At 43.4% G+C, this 21,225-nt stretch overlaps 1 protein-coding gene across 1 annotated transcript in view; it reads left to right on the top strand.

Annotated features, from left to right (window-relative positions):
- LOC119394022 (WD repeat and FYVE domain-containing protein 3) overlaps positions 1–21,225 on the top strand; it is a gene marked incomplete in the record, with an annotated part of 152,166 nt that overhangs the window by 27,667 nt on the left and 103,274 nt on the right. Inside the window, 10 exon segments of the mRNA XM_037661234.1 lie at positions 2,996–3,171; positions 4,519–4,611; positions 5,930–6,123; positions 7,399–7,537; positions 8,985–9,085; positions 9,183–9,325; positions 11,140–11,229; positions 11,559–11,790; positions 17,727–17,950; positions 20,690–21,060. Coding sequence (XP_037517162.1) covers positions 2,996–3,171; positions 4,519–4,611; positions 5,930–6,123; positions 7,399–7,537; positions 8,985–9,085; positions 9,183–9,325; positions 11,140–11,229; positions 11,559–11,790; positions 17,727–17,950; positions 20,690–21,060 — 1,763 coding nt within the window.

Below are 21,225 nucleotides of genomic sequence, written 5' to 3'. Positions count from 1 at the left end.
TACCGTCAGCTTAAGTTTCTCCGACCCGTCGGCGTTACAGCACAAAAGCACCGTTATTCGCTCTTTGCTTTTCTTGCCTCCTTGGCACGCTTCGCCTTTTAAGCAAAGGCTCTTCTCAGGCTGAAGGTTAAAAAACAGGCCAGCCTCGTCTGCGTTAAAAACATCACGAGGCTCATACCCAGAGATGAGTGACTGCAGCTTCGCGAGCCAGTCGCTAACAACGGTCTCGTCAGCCTTCTTCGCTTCCCCACAGACGCTTTTGTAAACGAGACCGTGTCTCGTCTTGAAACGGTGCAGCCACCCACCTGAGGCCTGAAATCCGTCGATGCGCAGAGCAAGTGCGATCTCGTCGGCTTTCTCACGCAACACTTTGCCATCGATGTTCACACCAGCTGCAGTAACCTCCTTAAACCAGGTCAGAAGAGCTTCTTCAAGCTTCACGTGTTGGGCTGTCTTCGCTTGCCTCGCGTTGACGTTGAATGAAAGCACATTCTTCATTATTGAGTCCCGCTGTCCAACAATTGTGCTTAATGTCGACGTTGCGAGGCCTAGCTCCTTAGCCAACTCCGTCCGTTTTCTTTTGGGATCCTCATCGACCTTTCGAAGAATGTCCAGTTTCTCCTTAAAGGAGAGGGCTTTCCGCTTGCGAGACATAGCTTGCTGCCACTCGGCAAAAAAGGCACAATCACAACAAAGCAAGAACGCGGGCTCGAGCACAGCAACGACAACCACTCCGTCCGACGGCACGCATAGAAGAAAGAAGCTCCCGCGGGCCGTGCCTCTACCGTCTCCGCCTGCCGGCCTGCCTCCGCACCAAGAAAAAAAAAAAAAAAAAACGTGGCCAGCGCCATCTGTAATCTTCAAGAGAAAGCAAAAGGCACACTCCGGCCTCCGATACGCGCAGATTTTGGAGGCTGTCGCGCGCTGCTCGCCGGCGGCGCTGGCAACGTGCCAAACCGGCGGCGCCGCACGCATTCCAGCGCCGTAAGTGCACGCTGCTATCTTCCGCGGCCGTCGGTGGGGCCAACGTTGCGTTGGGTGGGGCGGCGTTTATTCGTATCAAACGACGCGGGTCAAAAATCAGTTCGTAACAACCGTACTCAAGCACGTTGTAAATTAATGGGCCTTGGCCGGGACCACAGAAAAATTCGTATCATCCCGAAATTCGTATTAGCCGTGATCGTATCATCGAGATTCTACTGTATAACTCAGATGGTGTTTACCCAACGGGAACTAAACAAACAGATCACACGCTGCAAATGCAATCGCATGCATTACAACTATTCAAGGGCAGTTAAAGTCCTGAATATACAATGGCGTATCCAGTCCACAATTCTTGGACGGTAATCGAATGCTTCTCTTCAAGGAAACACTCACGCCAACTCCAGCGGTGTCTGTCGCAGCTCAACCGTCGTCGTAACTTGTCACGGCTCACACGGCGTTGTCATCCGTTTCTTCCAGATCGACGATCAACTGGCTGCACACCATCATAACGGAGCCACACTCAGCATAACTTCACCATATCCCGGCCGACTGACTCACTCCTTCACTTTTTCACTGACTGTCTGGTCGTCGTCGCACGCTTTTATCTCCTCTCTCCCGGTTTCTAGAAGCGTCGGGAGCGTTCTCCGGCGCGTAGCACAGCTAAGGCTACTGAAAGGGCGAGAGCTTTCTCGTAGGTTCGAATCACGGCGGCGTCATCGGCGATGCTTTACCCCCTCCTTCTAGAAACATCTAGGCTTTGCCGGGCGTTTGATCGCGTTGTCTGCGTCTGGCTCGAGTGGGTGAGGAGGATGCGGCGCGTCGGCGTCTTTTGACACTTGTTTTTTCGTAGTTCGTGCTTCTTGGACGAACGGCTCGCTCCGTTTTTTTCCCGCTGCCGTTTGAAAGCGGCCGCACCCGCGCTTTATAATGCGCTCGTTTGTGACATTTAGAAACTATATAGCCTAAGCACTAGAATCTCAGTCAGCAAAAATCGCTTAAATGAAATTGATGCTTATATGGAACAGCTGCCTCTAATTTGGATGGTGTTGTGTTTAAGTGATACAAGGCTATACATCTTTTTCAGCACACGAAACTCCTGTTGAATGGAGCATATTTACCTGGTTTCTTCAGGTTCTATTTGATGCGATTATGCTGTATTTACAAGTTTGTTCCCATTTGTTACTTGACCAGACTCATCATATTTGCATTCCTTAAAAGCAGTATGCACGACTTTAGCCTCAGACTTCTGTCCGTCAGTGGAAAAAAACACTGTGTGTACATCTGTGGCGCGATTTCGTACGCATTCTTTAATGGAACGGAGGCAGTCCGTTCTATCGAGCCGCATGCGATTGGTCTTTGTGAGCCGTGACGGACGTCACGGCCCTACACAAGCTTCATGTTTGATGCTGATTCAAAAGTAGGGAAATATTTAATGTTTGAAAGCCTATTTTATCTGAGTATTCATATTTGATTTAATTAGAAAATTTCAGTATTTGCGCATTCCTACTTTTTGAAAGGGTACCTTGTAGGTGTGATGTTTTACGTGCTGAATAACTCTGATTTTATTGGCTCAGGCTCATGCAGCACACATGAATTCAACTGAACTTTATTTTGCAAAAATAATGTTTTAGTGAGCTTTAAGAAGTTGTGCTTGATGGATCTCACTGGAGGTCAGTTATAGCATAATCAGGAGTCAGAAACGTCTTGACAGTACCTAAAAACTTGAGATGCCTGGGACATTGCATAATCTCACTGAAAGTGAAAGAAATCCTTCTGTTTATGGTATCGAAATAAGTTATTGTCTTGCATTATGGGCTAGAGCACAAGCCTTGTGCTTTGCTTGGTCTTGTGTGTGAAACCTTGTTAGTATTACCAGAGGCCATTTCTTAATGCCATGGCCTGTGCATTGTCGGTCACCTGTGAACCCACCACTAAGGTTGCTACATGGGCCTGTTGATATGCCATTAGCATGTATAACCCTTCAATATGTAAACCTTACTGTCCTTTGCAGCTCTGTGTCCTGTTCCATCATATGCCTGCATACACTGGCCAGGATCCTGCAATATAATGCTGTATTCAAGGACGTTTATCGTGAAGTGGGACTGCTGGAAGTCCTAGTCACATGCCTGCATCGCTATGCAACTGTGCTCAAGGAGGCCTTCCCCGACGGCGCCGCAGAGCCTGTTGGTAAGACCTGCAACACTCGTGCATAAGCTCAAGACAAGTTTGCTGTGTTATGCAGTAAACACTTGTTAATTCAAACTCCGATATCTTCACGTGCTGCACTCTCAACGCGAAGAGACTGCATGGAAAGAGCGTCTCTCCCTGGAGCTGCCATATTCTCTTACACCAGGGTTTTGCAGAGTTAAGCGAGATCGGATCGAAAAGAGTTAGCTGCCAGCCTCACTTCGTATAGATGGCTTGCACTGACGTCACTGAAACCGCCGTGTTGGAGCACCAGCGCATGAGGACGCGATGTTAGCGACGCCGCATTGATGTTATCAAAACGTCACATGCAGGTTCATTCATCATTCACGCACAGCGACATTCCTGCCACATCGTTTTCACATTAACGTAACTTGTTTTTCATCGAAGCCGCCATCACGGAGCACCAGTACATTCAGAAGCTGTGTCCATGACATCACGTGCAAGCTATCTGTAACGTTACAATTTGCTGCTGGCGCATTCATTGCTTCGCCCTTGCGGTGAAACTGTGACTTTTTTGTTTGCTTTTCTAAAAGTAAGCCTTCTTTGTTATAATGCTCCAAATTTGGGATTTTGTGCTAAACAGTTCAGCTTTTTTTTTGTAACCTGCTCCAAATTTGGATTTTTGTGCTCCAAAAGCAACATTTTGCTGCTCCAAAAATTGCTTCAAATCCTATTTCGGCTGTTGCACCGTTGATCGACTTTCTTTGACCAGGTCCTTGTCGACGCTTTTGAGCAGATGCGATCAGTCCACACGTTGTGCTCAGATGAGGTGAACAGGCGAGCCCATGCCGTTTCAGCAAGATTACAGCTTGATAAAGGTGCTCGTTTCATAGTTGCGGTGTTAAAGTAAAACTAAAAACATATTATGGACTCAGTTACTGTGGGTGCTTATGGGCAGGGGAACATAAATTGCATAACATCTATCCCATGTTTTGTTGTTTTTTTTTTTTTTTTATGTGAGGGTTTGTGTTCGAGTCATGTGATATTCTGAAAGTAGTGAGCTTTCTACCAGATGTGAGTAAATGTCAGCTATGAATAGATATGAGATATTCTGATCTGGCGAGAATGCTATCATTCAGCAGGAATAGACCACTTGCTCCACAAACGCCTTAAAAGTATATATCTGATAAATTATATGTGAACTTGTGTTAACTTTACTCACATATTCTGCATTTTTGGGCCATTATGGCATGTGTCATACATTGAGGCACCTATTTTGTTTTTTTTATTGTTCTGTGTTACTACACGTCGTGTACAAACTTAAGTGTGTGTGCTGTTTCATTTCCTAATGTGATCTTTGGTATGGCTTGCTGTGACTCCTTTCAGCAAAAGTTCCTATTCCTGATGAACAGCAACAAATGGGCTCTCTGGTCATGGAGACTCTCACTGTTCTCTTGAATGGCAATTCAAACAATGCAAGTGAGTAACATTATGCTCTTAAAGTTAGGGACATAAAATTTATGGCCTTGGTAAAATCTTACCTAATCAGAGTGAAGTGAAATATGGACATTTTACTCTGAAAAATAAGCAAACTTTCTCAAAATTTCAGAGTTCAAAAAAAATTTTTTTTATGTCCCAGTAAAGAATAGATGCTCTGAAAAGCATAGACTGGTGCATAAATTTGAAGCCATATTAAGCCGATATTTGCTGGAAGTTTAAAGAACAAAATTTTTAGGGCTCTTTTAATTACTATGAGTTTAACGGCTCCAAAAAGTACATTGCGTACATAATAATCACGTGCTTCGTGATGCCAGCAGAAAAAGAGTGTTCCACACTCGCCGCCATGGCTGCGATCGGTGCTGACTAACACTTCTAGGTTTAAGGGCACATATTTACCCCATAAAGTGGACGGGAGGATGACCACCGCCGTAGCTTAGGGGTAGAGCATCGGACGCGTTATTCGAAGGTCGCAGGTTCGGTCCCTGCCGGCAGCAAGTTATCTTTTCGTCCACTTTACTTTCTTCACATTTACATCATAATTGCTACAAATAACATCCCCTTTATGTTCCTTGGCTTTCTTGTCTGTTAGTTCCAATTAATGTTGTGCCTAGCAAAGGAAAATGAGCCCTTAAAATAATTCTTCTTCTTTTGTTCATTGCATACATAACAGTTCGCTAAAGAGTAGCATGGTTTCTTCATAATGCAGTGGAGTTATTTTTTATATAGTATACAGAATGTTTACTTCATTTTGAGCACTGTCCAAGTCTTGGAACAACAGAAAGCTGTGCAAATTGGTGAGCATTTATTGCTTCAAAAGGCAAGCATTCATGGGCAGTTAGTGTAGGTACAGTAAAACCTCGTTAATTCAAAGTCACTGGGACTGTGAAAAAATTTCGAATTAGGCGGGTTTTCGAATTAACGAAACATACAAAAAGCGGGATGCAAGGAACTTTGAATTACTGAAAGTAATCAGAGGTGGTCGTTTGGCCTTCTAGTTTGCGGCTCCAAGGGTTGTTTTCTAGCAATACCCCGTCCCATTTTTGCCGCAATGGATAACGGGAGGCCTCGCTGCTGTCAGCGAAAAAAAAAAAAAAAGTCTCGTGGTCAGCTGAAGTGGGTGCCTGCGGAAAAGAAGGCTTCAAGGTGGTCTTGCCTATCTACTTCTTACATGCTGTAAGGCTGAGGTATTCAATATCTAATAAATGTAATCTAGCCTTCTCGTCTACCGTCCCTTCAAAGTGCTGTTGCTCTGTTCACGTGTGTTTTGTATTTTGTAAGCACTGCTATTTGCCTGCAGGTGTGTTCCGAGAGTGTGGCGGTGCCCGGTGTGCCCACAACCTGGTGCCGTACCGGCTGTGTCGACAGCAAGCACTGGCTGTGGTGCAGCAACTGGTGCTGAGCAATGGCGGGGACGATGACATGGGTACCCTGCTGGGGCTCATGCACACAGCACCACCTCTGGCTCTTGACCTCAAGAACCACATCCTAAAGGTGCACTGTCTGTGGAGTCTTTTAAGCAATCAGGGACATATTTATGCTGTCACACATGACCACACTTTACCTTCCTAACGCTAAACAGTTAGATCTATTATTGTGGCAGTAAGCATCAAGGTTTTGCATTTGTATGTGATAAGGGTAGGCTTGTGCGAATAGTAAATTTTAGGTTCGAAGCGAATAGTGATTTTGGTCGAGGTCGAATAATTTCTAATCAAATTCGAATAGTATATATCACATATTATAAAGAAAAATGAGCATATTTGTCATGACCCAACCAACCTGCACAACGTTCTTTTTTTTTTAAATTATAACAACGCATGTGCAAATGTAATTCTTTTTGGTTCAAAGGAAGTAGAAGCAACTTTTAATAGTAGCAGGATTTGGCTTTCTGTAGAATGCAAATAATAACCTGTAAAATATGTTACATTTTAAAATTTACTATACTTGGAGCATATAAGCCAGTATAACAAGTTTTTAAACTTAAAAATGATGAATCAATGTGAGGGTAATATGTATGTTCATTTAACCTTGAAGTGGGGCTTCGCGGCAGTACGGACTTTTCCTGAAAAGGTGTATTCACGGTATAGCACCCCTCCACCGCAGTGAAACCACCTTTGCAGGGGGTTATAAGCGGACTGATATACACCTGTTCGTTCATTTCGAATACTTCGAAATTTTCAATAATTTAAATTCGAATCGAAGCGAATTCGAATACTGTATTATTCATTCGAATATTCGAAGTGCTCGAATATTCGCACAAGCCTAGATAAGGGTAATGTGGAATAGGGACCAATGGAATATAATGTTGAGTTACTCGTAATTTTTATTTATGCTTAGTTAAATGCTTACACATTGCTTAAAAAATTTGGAATTGACTGAGCTAAGAAATTTTGATGTAAAATTTTCATTGTACCAGCCAACCAACTGGTAACATAACTTCATAGAACACAAAAAATTCAAGCCTTTCGGAAATTTTAACTTAGCTTGTGCACTGAGGGTTGTTATGAATGGAATGCCTTCCATAGTGTTCTTGCATGATTTGTTGGTTGATAAGAAACATTAGTTTAATGTGGAAAACTTCTGTTAAGTGGGGCTACTAGTGGCCCCAATTTTTTTTAATTGTTCATGCTGTAGTTCATGCCTGGGAGGTTTACCATTTAATGGACAGGGTTTGTTGTACCAGACATAGCAGTTAGTGCACATAGGACAGCTGTTCACTTTCGACAGAGGTTGTCTTGGGGCTAATTTTTTTCATGGTGTCATTTGCAGTCGCTTCTGTTTGTGCTTCGGGAGAGCCATCGAACCCGAACTGTTTTTCGGAAAGTAGGCGGCTTTGTCTATGTTATGTCAGTCCTTGTTTCTATGGAAGGATGCCTGGCTGATCCTCCAAGGGAGCCATGGAACACAGGTGAGCAAATTGCAGAGGAAATCACAAAATGAGAACTGAACCCTAGTGTTCCTTCTTGCTCTCTTGTGGCACGTACCTCTCAAGGTATGGAAGAATGCTGGAAATGGATGGACAGGCACTGATGTGAAAGGCATAATTCAAGAAAGTAATTATACTTTCCAGTTTTAATGGCAGATATGCTCATGAGTCAGAGTAAAAAAGTGTTGTCTGGAAATGCTGATATGGCTGTTATGAATAGGGCCAATATCTGGCATTTAGTGTACTTCCTTGGTGCTCCAAAGTGAGAATTCTTTTTTTGTGTGCATGTGTGACTGTTACTTTATATATAAACGTAGGTCTGTGTACTTATAAGCATGTTTACTCACACTCAAAGTCATGAGTATGAGTAAGTATGAGGTGAAGGGCACGAGTCTGCATGAGTATGAACAAGATCAACAGTAGTTGAGAGTGTAAGTAGGTGTGATTGTGAACAGAAAAAACTGTTCATTGGGCAAGTTATTGGATGTGAGCGTGAATGGGGAGTGAGTGCTTAGGAGTATGACTGAACTTGTGTGTGAGCATGAGTGAGCACCTCTGAGTGTGAGTGGATGGAAGTGTGAACATGAACGAGTAGATATTAGCGTGATTGGACATAAGTATGAATGTAAGTACGTAGATGTCACTAAGTGCGAGTGGAAGTCAGTATGAATGCAAGTGAGCGCAGATGTGTATGAATAATAATGAGAAAGTGCCACTGAACTTGGGTTGATATAAATGTGTCTGTGAGTAAGAGCATCTCCTGAAAACATGTTCAGTAATTGTAAGTGCCAGCCTTTTCTGTTGACCTATGCACAAAATCATTCAGTTTCTTTGCTGTCATCTTTAACTGACTTTATTTGCCTTTTTTTTTAATTATGCAGTATTTTTGTGTAAGGTGATAAACTGTGGTATCCTCCTAGCATTTCTTTTATGACTTAAAGTCTGGCAGCATGATGGGTTTTGCAAGGAGTAAAGACATAAATCTTGCAGTGCTTAGCATTAAAGGTGATATTTGCATTGCTATGAATTAGACATGACTGGACGGTACCAATTATTGCTCCTTTCATGGAGGCGAAGTGTTATAAATCTACTAGATTGGTTTTGGTAAATAGCAAGAATGAGTATTAAGTGTGTGGCACAGTGCAAAAGTTCTGTTCATTCCATTTCTTCTTGTGAATAAGGTTCTGGCTACAAAAGAGAGGTTTACAAAGATAAGTACAGGTTCTTGAGTAACACATAACTCTCCATCTGGTGTTTTGCAAAAAAAAAAAAAAAAGATTTCATGTTGTGTAAAGGAATTTTACAACTACAGTGAAAGATATTTCCAAAATTCTGTTTGGAGTTTATGGTGTCATATCTCTGTGTTGGGGTATGTGAGATTGATTTACTTGTACTTTGCTCACTGAATGTTCTTTATCTCTCCTTTCAGTTGAGAAAAAACAAATAATTTCCCTCCTACGGACTGTTTTTAGCACCATGACTGTTGCCATGCGGTATGAACCAGCCAATGCCAAATTCTTTGCCACAGAGGTACTGCACATCTTTAGATATTGTGGTTAAGCTTTGGTTCAGCCTATTGAAGTTTACATGCTCTTTATTATTGGTACTCCATCTGTCTGTCTTTTAGATCTGTCAAACAAGCCTTGCAGATACTGTGAGACTGCTTGGCTGTTTTACGAACAACACGGACATTTGTCCCGTCGACACTAGCTTCGTGCCAATGGAAGAAAACCTATTTCATGCTGTGTTTACTGGCCAAAATGATTCCAGGTAAACTCCTATTTACTCTGTTAATGTGTTAAAGCTTGGCATTAAGTGTACCAAGCTTAGTGCAATATGAAATGCACTCAATAAGTAGCACTGAGCACATAGACATGTCATGCTACATACAATGGAAATGTCCAGTCTTGCACACTGACATTGAATACAATGTTCTTGGTCTTGTATCAAAATCATGGGTTGTCAGACTGGATTCTTCTGAACCCAGAGGCCCCGTGGAGGGCATTTTAAGATTCCATGAGCGGTTAGAACAATTGTGACCCGCATCCATTTTACCCCCATTAGCACTTAAGTTATTGAGTTAAACAAGATTGCATATTGCATCTGCACATCGGGAGTCTGTGAGTAGCCAGAGGTCAACACAGTAGCGGCACTAAAGACCTCCGGCTGTATAGTGCGCACCATGAAATTTGTACAATTGGTGGATCCACGGTGACAAAGCGTGCGGAGTGCTGGTAATTTATGCTCGCGAGCACAGTTCATAACACATGTGTGAGAATCAATTCGGTAATTCTGCAAGCCGAGAAACTTAAATTGATATTGGCTCTTTCAGTGGAATTAACGGGCATGTGGAGCACGTGATTCGTGGATCATGGCACGTCACCTCTCACATAGCATAGTTTTTATACATGCTGATTTGCCACTGCACTTTATCAATTTTGTTGTCAAAACGCACAACAAGCGCTTTGATACGTGCAAGAGGCATCGCTTTGTGCCTGTGGGCTTCATGACCAGTGGGCTACACGACAGCCTTATGACCGGTGTATTGACAGCCATGTCGCAGCGTGACTGCCGTGCTTTGTTTATTAATTTTTTTCTTTTTGTGAAAAAGAAAAGAGGCTTTTGTAAGTCCGGCACTCTGTTTACGTGAACACATTGCTTATGGTGTGCAGCACAGTGCCTGAAGCATGCAGTATATGGTCGGTGGGCGCTTTACGGGACTCGCAGGGCGGCACGCACGGGGGGGAAGAGGAGGAGGAATCACAAGTCTTTGTATCATCACGAGTTGCACACCAACAGTGATTGCCTTCGAGATTAAAGACAATAAGCCTATGCGGTGGCTTTAATACTTTAGTTTTGCAAATCTAAAAGCATCACCATCACCCTCCCCCCTCGCCCCACTCCCCGTTTTCGTCACGTTAAACGTATATGAGTGTAAAGAGGAAAGTTGGGGGTTCCGCGCAAAACCATGCAGAAGCTGCTTGGGTTCCCCAAGGCCAGAGAGCTTGAGAACTCTGATCTAAATAAAAGTAGTAGTATAACTCTGCTTTTAGCTACCCCTTACAAGGGATGGGTGGTGTGTCCACCCTAACCTTCGTTAAAAAAAAAGTCCTGTTCAGTCTATTGTTCTGCTGGGCACCATCACATGAAAAATTCTATTTCTAATTTTCAGGCAGCCAATTCACACGTTGAAAGTGGTTGCGCCATTTATGTCTATTTGCGAATAAGTTCACTAAAACATGCTGCAGCTTAGTGCTGTGAAGCCAGCACTGAAACTGTAAGCAGCTCTGGATAAAGCATTATTTTTTGCAAGCTTTTGTTTCATTCTGTGCCTCCCTTCTGAAACAAGAAGAAAGTTGTGGCATTTTGTACTTTTAGCTGAGCAATAAAAATGCTGTTTATGTACAATGCAGCCCACTGTCAAGAGTGAGCGCACACACGTGGTGTGTGTGTGCACTCACTCAAAAGCCAGGGTCCAGTTTATCATGATTAGTGAAGGCACATAGTTAGATTCAGCTTGCACGCGCTTTCATGTGTTGTGCTTTTTGAGTACAGTATTGAAATATTTTTTCTGCTCGATGCAGTCTTGACCTGACCAAGGTACCAACATCCCTCATCTCAGCCTTGGTGGTTATCCGGTTGTTGTATGACATGGCCCTTGACTCTTTTGACAAGTAAGTGGTCTGTGATGAAATTCAGTATGTTATTTTTATATGCTTTTTTTTATCAAGATATTATCATTTGACCTGTTTCAATGTAATGTCAGCTTCTGTTATTTTGGCCAGCCATGTTTCGTGTCCTCAAAATAACTTGGATGTGACACAAATGGGTAATGCAGGCAGAAACGTGCACACATGGCTGCCTGCTAGACCTACAAGGCCATCTGGCAAAGCCTTTGGCTTCTAAGCACCTGCTTTGGTGATGCCTGTGCTAGGTTGTCTATGTTTCATTATTTGCACGTGGCAAGAGCTCATTGAGAGCAATGTCTGGTTGGCTCCCCCAGGCCCATGGCCTTGACCAAGCTGGTGACCTGCCCCCCAACCCTGCATTGTACGGTGGAGGTTCCCAAGAAGCCATCTGAGACCACAGGCAAAGGCAGCCCTCAGGCCAAGAAGCCTGTGCTGGCCACACTCAACCTTTCGGCACCAAGCCCAGACCCCCTCATTGTACACCCTGGAGTGGTCGTGGCCATGTTACACCTTGTCCCTTCCATTGCCGATGGCAATGATTCCCAGGTGAGGCCATAGTTACACGAGCATCTGTCCATGACTTGCATTTGTTAAGAGAGCACTCGACAAGGCATGGCAGAATTCATCGCCTTGTTTGTGGCCTAGCATGGTACTTCACGTTATTCTTCACGGTGTCTTGGAATTGTTTTTAATAGGGACACGATACACTGATGAAATAATTCCATTTATGCAAGTGAAGGACATAAGGGCAAAGTAAATACTGTTAACTAAGAACGCAACTGTAGAGACCAATTATGATGACCGGACTTGCATTTGTAGCGGTAAAAAAAAAATCACAGTTTCGCCACAAGGGTGAAGCAATGAATGCGATAGGAACAAATTGGAATGTTATACGAAGTAAGGCTAGCAGCTATAACTCTTCTGGATCCGATCTCGCGTACTCCCCAGCGCTTGCGTGATTTTGCTCATGCGTAGAACATATGATGCGTGGGATGATTTTATCACTTTGGACTTTAACGGAAAATGACGGCAACAACAATGCTCACGGTGACTGCAAAAACCCGCCGAAAGTGTCCATGTAATTGCTATCACAATAAAAATGCTAAAAAGTGCTGAGGCAATCGCAGTTTTTTGTAGTATCAGTGGATTTTTTCTTTAGAACACTGACTCTCAGATGGTAAGACAGGTGGTCTATTGTTCAGGGTGTCTTTTTTTTTTTAGCATTGACCATTATAGAATATAGTAGACGTGCACGTGTATGAATGCCTTGTATAGTTGGAGTGAGTGAAGAGCTGACATTATTAGTATGCCTGGCATCATGCCTGGCTACATGTAACACTTTATACCAGTCAACAGTGGGCTCCACAGGAGTTTTAAATTTGCCAACAAATTACGAATTTCCTTAATTAAGTTAGTCTTTCAAGTGTCCCACGTTTGCACTGAACAGCATGAAGAGCAAAAAGGGAACGGTAAATTGGTATGACGTGACATGGAATATTCAAGACAGCAGCTGAAAAACTGTATTGGGGCACTAAGTTAATAAAAATAATTAGAAATGTCTGGTATTTCACAGGAGGTGAAAGCACTACTTATGAGTGTTTCTTCTATTAAAACTTTTCAAGCAAGCCTGTAGCTGAAAGTTTTGGCATGCCTCTAGTATATGTTTTACTTTATACTGTATACAGTGGAACTTCAATGTACGTACCAGGCAGGAACATGCCATAACTACATGTCAACCATTACTATACACTAACTGGCAAGTACAATTTGTGTCTCTTCACATGAGCTGTCACAAACTTTAAAAGCCTTTGCAATTTCTGAGAAATAGAAGACATTTTACGGAACGAGTGATTCAGGTACCATGGCCACATAGACAGAAGGAACCACTCGTTCTTTCTGAAAATTAAGGCTAAATATTAGTAGGTGCAGTTGAATGGTAAAGTGGATACAAGCACAAGTATTAAAAAGGCCCTATAACACTTTTTTAACATAGGGGTCATTCCACGCCAAACGTCCCAAACATTGCGCTCGACCCTCTCCAATTGTATTGTAAAAAAATTGTGGATGTTCATATCAGTGCACTATTTGCCCTCGGAAAGTATTTTTGGGAAAAAAAATTTTTCTTGTCTGTTAAAGTGATTTGAATTTTGCCGTAGTGGGTGAAACATAGGTTGCAAAAAAATACTCTAAAAAATACAATACTTTGCGGAACGCCTTAAATATCTGCTGTTTATTTGAAAAGGAATGGCGCTACCTTATTATCGCCCATTGACGACCTCTACTTTGGCTCACAATGTGCTTTGTGGGGAAGCAATGCTGCAATTCTGCGCCCATTTTGATTATTTTTTAAAAATTCTACGAATATTACAGACAAAATAGGACTATACCACATGGCTGGATAGTTGGCAGTAAGCGTGTAAAAAAAGTATTGAAGTCGATGACCGAGTAGTTTCGAAGTGGAAGGGGCGCAAACATTGAAAAATGTGTGAAATGCCCCACGTTCAGGCACATGTAGAGTGGTGATGCGGTCCAAGTAAAAATGCACACTTGGTCTCGTTGGGAAGAGTAAACAAAGGAGATTTATTTGTGAAAGTTTAATCGGAGTGTTTTTTGTTTTAGGCGAGAAACAAAAATTTATGTTGAGCGTTTGCGGCGTGCCTGGGTGCGGGTCCGTAAGTCCGCTTCACTGCGCCGCCACTGTTCCTTGGGGCAACGGAAGTATGCAGCACCCACTCGGGTGGCAAGATCGTGTGCTGCTGTGAGTTTTCACGTTGCTAAAAACTTCCAAACAGTGTATATGGCTGGCAGAATGTTTCGGAAGGGCACTAAAGGCTGCCGGTTAGTAGTCGGAGCAGAGCACGATTTCTTTGCCACGTCACTGCATGCACACGTCGACAGGCGCAGAGCTTGGGTTGTGTTTTCAATCTCTGCGGGGGTTGCAGTTCTTACTTCTGTTGCCAACCTATGGTCTTCACCACTTGAAATGCCTGTGTTGCTGAGTAGGTGGTGAGCCCGGCATTAAGAGTGGTCAGTGATGATGGCACGAAATGGTGAAACGTGTGCTTACCTTTGAGGGAGATTGTAGACACAAACCTTGCTGAGAGCTCTTCTTCCACGCTGCATGCGATGCCTTCATCTTAGTAATCACCTTGCGATTACTAAGCGAAGGCAATAGACATTTAAAAGGACGAAGCCGCCTTAAAGGCGGCTTCGTCCTTTTGTGTATTTATCGCTTTCGGTTTTCATTGTACAGGCTCTCCGTCTAAAATATGACACGATAGCAGTATACTCACTGTTCGCAATGTTTATCTTACGCGCTGCCAAGGGATGCGGCAGAAAGACGAACCTTCGAGTGCCGCGTGCTCGCTCGGCGACGCGATCACCGGAGCAAAGTTCACTTCTGCCGAAGATCCGAGCGTAAAAATACGTAGCACCATTCGGCTCCGAGGCACGAATGTCGCGAGTCACGTTCAAGCGAGCTGCCCATAAAAAAGAATTATAAGTGTATTCCCGGTGCGTGTTAGCCGCTTTTATTATATAATAATATACTTTAAACGAACCATCACTCGTTTTCCCTGACACTTCGTCGGCGGCACTGCGGAAAGCTGAAGAATGCGTGTCGAAACGTGAAAACTCACAGTAGCACACGATCGTGCCACCCGCGTGGGCGCTGCATACTTCCATTGCCCCAAGGAACAGCGGCGGCGCAGTGAAGCGGACTTACGGGTCCGCGCCCAGGCACGCTGCGAACGCTCAACATAAATTTTTGTTTCTCGCCTAAAACAAAAAACACTCTGATTAAACTTTCACAAATAAATCTCCTTTGTTTACTCTTCCCAACGAGACCAAGCGTGCATTTTTACTTGGACCGCATCACCACTCTACATGTGCCTGAACGTGGGGCATTTCACACATTTTTCAATGTTTGCACCCCTTCCACTTCGAAACTACTCGGTCATCGACTTCAATACTTTTTTTACACGCTTACTGCCAACTATCCAGCCATGTGATATACGTCCTATTTTGTCTGTAATATTCGTAGAATTTTAAAAAAATAATCAAAATGGGCGCAGAATTGCAGCATTGCTTCACCACAAAGCACATCGTGAGACAAAGTAGTGGTCGTCAATGGGCGATAATAAGGTAGTGCCATTCCTTTTCAAGTAAACAGCAGATATTTAAGGCGTTCTGTAAAGTATTGTATTTTTTAGAGTATTTTTTCGCAACCTATGTTTCACCCACTACGGCAAAATTCAAATCACTGTAACTGACAAGAAAAATTTTTTTTTCCAAAAAATACTTCTTGAGGGCAAATAGTGCACTGATATGAACGTCCACAATTTTTTACAATATAATTGGAGAGGGTCGAGCGCAATGTTTGGGACGTTTGGCGTGGAATGACCCATAGTCAGAAAACACCATCAATCTAGTCAAGGCTCCTGTGAACATGTTAGTCAAATATCAGAGGACTGCATGCAGCAGGGAATTTACGTTTTTGTGTTAAAAGCAGCAAGAAATTGCTTGCTCTTTCCTTTGCAACGCCATCATCAGCTATGCAGCAGGCATGCGGATGAACAGGTATTGGTTTATTTCACGAATGCAGCACCAGCACACAGTCTCGGAGGCCACGTGCTGCGTAGTGTAGGTAATATGGCCACCCTTCGGGTGCCACTGGGGGCCAATGCCGTACACTTCTAAACCAGAAGTAGCGGCTAGTATGGTTAAAGAATAAAAAAGAGGTGAAGATTTTCAAGGCCATAATGCGCAGTGAAGTAACTTGCTAACTCCCCCTGTTGTGTAGCTTCAAGTGCATTCCTGGCAATGAAAGGAAAAAGAAGGTGCTTGCCTTGTGCAATAATTCCACTTAAACATAATGAATCCAATAGTAAGGTTATTCTATGATGACTTTGAAAGGTGTCGCAGGGCCGCTTTAAATAACTGAAAACAGTATGTAGGAAAACCTGAACAGCCAGGACAGTCTAAATATTCCAGGGTACCCAATGTACATTTGGCACATTTTGGAACAACAAATTTGCTGAAAACTAAGTGCAAGCTGTTTAGTAAGTGAGCGTGGTATGCTGCTAACACTAACAACAGGGCATTTTTCAAAACCAGGACATGTGCCAGAAATCCTGACTCAAGTTATCGCTTTTAAAAGCATGCACTGTAGTACACTTCCGGCACTAAACCACACGTGTTGTCAAGCAGATCAGTGAAGATGCTTATCACAGTATTATTGGCACCAATAGGTTATAAAGGTGTGTCCTTTCGGTGATTCTACTCTTTGCTGAGGCTGCCACTACACCTCTATGCATTTTTGATGCTTATATGTATAGGTGTCTCTGCGCTAAAGCTGGAATATCAGTAGACTAGTCCCCCTGCTTCACGAAAAAAAAAAGAAAATCTTTGATAACACATTGTGTTGTCAGCCTCAAGATAGTACAATCGTGCAGTCAGCCTCTATGCTACAAAATGTAGTTGCGGTGAGTGCTAACCAATGCACATAAAATCAGCGAGCCACTGTGGCTTAAGTGGCTAGCGAATGGATTCAGCTCTGTGGATGCTTTGTGGGATACTTTGGCAGGGATTAGTCGCAGTTATGGATTAAGCAGGTACTTTGTAGTGAGTGTTTATTTTACCAGTTTGTCAGAGATGTAGACAGCAGCAGAAGCACTGGTGCTGACATTTTAATGGACTTCAGCAGCAGCACTTAAGAAATATTTCATGATACGTAAGTGCTTTTGTTGGTAATGGCTGAGCCAGTACGCTTTCACAGTGATTATGTTTGGAATGCCTTCGTGTTCAGCTGCTTGGAATATATAGTGAGCAAGTGCAGTAGTAGTTCCCTATGCTCTAGTTGAGCTCAGTATCACAGATATTGCAGTTAGCTTTGCTCATGTCTGCATCTCTGGTATTCCATAAATAGTGGCACACATGGAAAGGTTTAAACTCTCCGATGAGTTTGGCTCATCTGATCCTTTCGTGCATTTTTGAGAAAAAGTTGAGCACCTGTGAGAACACAAAGGTTAAGTCAGTTAAACTGCGAGAACATCACCTAGCCCATTAAAACTGATTTTTGCTACTCTCCATCATTTGAAATGGTATGATCTTGTCCTTGGAAAGGTGCCATTTCAGAGAGGTGCACCTCTAAATGATGTAATTTGAGCTGGACTGTTTCACTGCATTTCCTTTGTCAGCCACAAGAGGTTGCCCGCAAAAGACTTTATTAGTGCTAAGCAACAAAAGTGGTACTGAAAATGGAATTAATGAGATTAAGTTGAGGACTATTCTTTTTTGTGTGTGTTGAAGCTTCCCAGGTGAGTAGAATACAGTCAAGTGAGTCATTTGCCGACCTAGTTTTTGCATTTCTATTCATGCGGCATTAATATTGTACTTAATCAATGTGGTCTCGAAAAATGTTGGAAGGCTCCCTTTGAAGCGTGGAAGTTACACTTTCTGTGACAAGAGCTTTGTTTCATCAGTGGTTGCAGATAGAGCTGACGCTGCAGCTGTACCTGGCAGAGGTGTTGCGATCGCTGGTGCGCTCGGAGCGCAACCAACAGGTTATGTGTGAGGCTGGCCTGCCTGGGGAGATGCTGCAGCGCTGTCGGCCTGCCCTCGAAGATGAGCAGCATCCGCTCCACCTGCCCCTGCAGTACATGCTCGAGCGCCTTGCAGCACAGGCACTTGAGCCCAGGGACCTCCGGTGAGCTTGATTAAGTGGTCGTTCTATGTCTTGAAAGTAACAAAAGTATAAGACCTGAGAATTCGAAGGGAAATTTTGAACTGGAGCACATGACAGTGAATAAAGACATAGATGAGTGAAGGTGACAGTGCACACACTGGACTTTCAACTGGCATCATCTCTTGCCTTATTCATTTGTTCTTCCATTAGAACTATGTTTAGTTTCAACCTGAACCAAATACCGCACAGCTTTTCGCTCTTACTGCATAGTATTTTTTCTTCTCGTGCAAAGAGTGCACTTGCATAACAATCTCATCTTTAATTTTGCTGTTCAGTATTGGGATTTTGTTTTACACCTCAACTTTTATCCTGCACAATCCCGTGAACAAACGGCCAAGTTCCTGGCTTGTTCACTTCAGCTTATGATGCTTGTGCATGCAACTGAGAGCCATTGCTTGGCAGAAAAATAAACATTCTCCAACGTAGTGCTAGTGCTAGCTAGAGAAAATGGCATATAACCAGCAGTTACACAGCTGGTTTAAGTCTTAAGTTCATAGAATATGCAGTGGAATATAGGAATTGTTTATGATCAATTAGCGGAACAGCTACTAGACAAAGATGGGAAAGAATAAACAAACATGTATTCTCTTTCAGCTATGTCTAGCTCTTGCATTGATTGATCATGAACTTATTCTAGTTTCTAGGGTTGAAGATAGGGCGTGTTGGTACAGCATACTGGGTAGGGCAATGCGCAACATAGGCGAGATCCAAGAGAGAAACAAGGCACCCTAGTGTCTGTGTTTCTTCCATGTGTCGCGTCTGTGTTGCACATTCCACTAGTATCCGTTATTCAGTGTCGCCCAGTGCTTTGCTACTTGTGCATAGGAATTGGGCTGCTAGGAGGTATTTCAGTGTTGAAATCTGCATGTACTGCTAACAGAAGCAGCACAAGCTGCTCGTTACGAATAGGACACATTGTGCTTTTCGGGAGTTGAAGACTGGAGAGCTGTCGCTGTCATTCCAAATTTTGGATGTGTATATTTTAGAGCTGTGCGAATAGCAAAATTTTGGGTGCGAAGCGAATTCGAATAATAAAGATTGAGTGCGAATCGAATCGAATAATTTCGAATAATTTTCGAATATTTCTCAAACATTTTTCGAATAATTCGAAGTGAAATTACAGAAAAAGTTGCAGTGAATCCCTAAGTATGTTCTTGTGAGATGGCAACATGAAAGTGTTTCTTTTCGCAAGGTTGATGAAGCGCTGGTGGGGTCATATTTCATAGTTGTCTTTCTTATCAAGAATGAGGCAATGTAGAGGCCGAATTGTATTTATGTACATGATTTGGTGCAACCAAAGTGTTGCCGACAACACTTTACACGTGATAGGCAGAGATGCCATTTCCTCAGCCTCTCCTTCTCTTTCAACTTCTGTGGAAGGCCAACTGATGTGGCAGACAAGGGTGTGCTCCCTTCAAGTCCGGAGTTCCAAATCTGCCTCGTAGTCGTCGATATATAAGAACATCTGAAATTTTGGATGCTAAAAAGCTTCGGCGTCCGATTTTTCAGACTTCCTGCCCAAATTTCAGGTCCAAAACAGCATTAATTGAGCCCCCAACTCTGCCACATCTTTCATCTCCATATTGGAACCAGCGTTTTCTTGAGTTAATACATTTGCGACCGTAGCGGAGCTTGAAAGGCAGCTTTGCCGCAATACGAGGGTGTGAGGAGGTGAAGCATACTGAAAATCTAGGGACCACTTCCAAACGGACGTTGACTGTCTCTTGGCTAAGTTCGACCGTAACGGACGGTGAAAGGCAGCTTTGCCGCAATACGGGTGTGTGATGAGGTGAAGCATATTAAAAAATCTAGGGACCACTTCCAAAACGGACGTTGACTGTCTCTTGACTAAGTTCGACCGTAACGGACCTTGAAAGGCAGCTTTGCCGCAATACGGGGGTGTGAGGAGGTGAAGCATATTGAAAATCTAGGGACCACTTCCAATCGGACGTTGTCTCTTGCCCAAGTTCGACCGTAACGGAGCTTGAAAGGCAGCTTTGCCGCAATACGGGGGTGTGATGAGGTGAAGCATATTGAAAATCTAGGGACCACTTCCAAACCGGACTTTGTCTCTTGGCTAAGTGCGACCGTAACGGAGCTTGAAAGGCAGCTTTGCCGCAATACGAGAGTGTAATGAGGTGAAGCATATTAAAAATTTGAAGGGGTCACTTTCAACCGGACGTTGACTGCATTTGTCTTTGGGAAGTTCGAATAGTTCGAATAGTAAAATTTCAGTGCGAATCGAATCGAATAGCAAACACTATTCGAAAAATATTCGAAATTTCGAATATTCGCACACCCCTGGTATATTTTATTTACTGCAAAGCTAAGTTATCTTATTCGTCTTTTTTAATATACACCATCTTACCTTAAAATGTTTGCTCTAAAAAAAAATTTCATATAATTTATCCCACATAATAAACACACCCCCAGCTTTGCTCCATTGTTTCAGAACAAAAAGTATGTTCATTGTACAAGTACAGTATAAAAGCTATGTTTTTTACAGGCTTCTTGTGTCTTCTAGTTGTCGTTTTATGAAGCCTTTTCAGGAAGTTGATGTCTTAGGAATCAAATCTTGATACGATCAGCTTTTGTCATTAAGAAAACATGACAGAAAAAAACGAGACAGGTGCAGCTGGTCATTAGCATGGAGTGCAGTGTGTAGCCAGAGAAAAGTCTGAGCATGCTCCGTTCTTGCAGCTCATTTCTGCGACTCGGCTCTCCGTTATGCTGCAACGCATATGATGTGGGCAGCGAGTACAAGCGGCGAACAGGAGGCAGCGTCTGCCTAGCACGAGCCCAGTCGACACGGCTGACCAACCAGAAGGATGGGGGCCCGGTTCCCTTGACCCGAATCAAGACTCTCGTCTCCATGACCACACCTCGGGACTGCCGACTGCATGGCACACTGCTCACGCCTCCCTTTGTTGAGTTTGAGATGGCCCCCGAGGGCTTCAGCTGCCTCTACCTGAGCAGCGTGGCCCCACAGAGTGCCTCGGGTGGCCCACCCATGGTGGGTGTCTCCATGGTGGGAGGTGCACCCGAGGGTGTCATCGGAGGCATAGGCACAGGTGGGTACGACTGACAGTTTACTATCAAGACCGATGCTTTCCTTCATTGACTCCAGAGCATTTGCAGCCGCATGAATCGACAGACATTGAAACCAGGGAAAGCTGGAAGGAAATGAACCCTTTTTATTATTGAATCATCACTTCTTTGTTAAGTAGCATGTTAAA

This window comes from Rhipicephalus sanguineus, chromosome 1, assembly GCF_013339695.2.
Source record: "Rhipicephalus sanguineus isolate Rsan-2018 chromosome 1, BIME_Rsan_1.4, whole genome shotgun sequence".
NCBI classification, from domain to species: Eukaryota; Metazoa; Arthropoda; class Arachnida; order Ixodida; family Ixodidae; genus Rhipicephalus; species Rhipicephalus sanguineus.
This window is presented reverse-complemented; position numbering and strand designations above follow the sequence as displayed.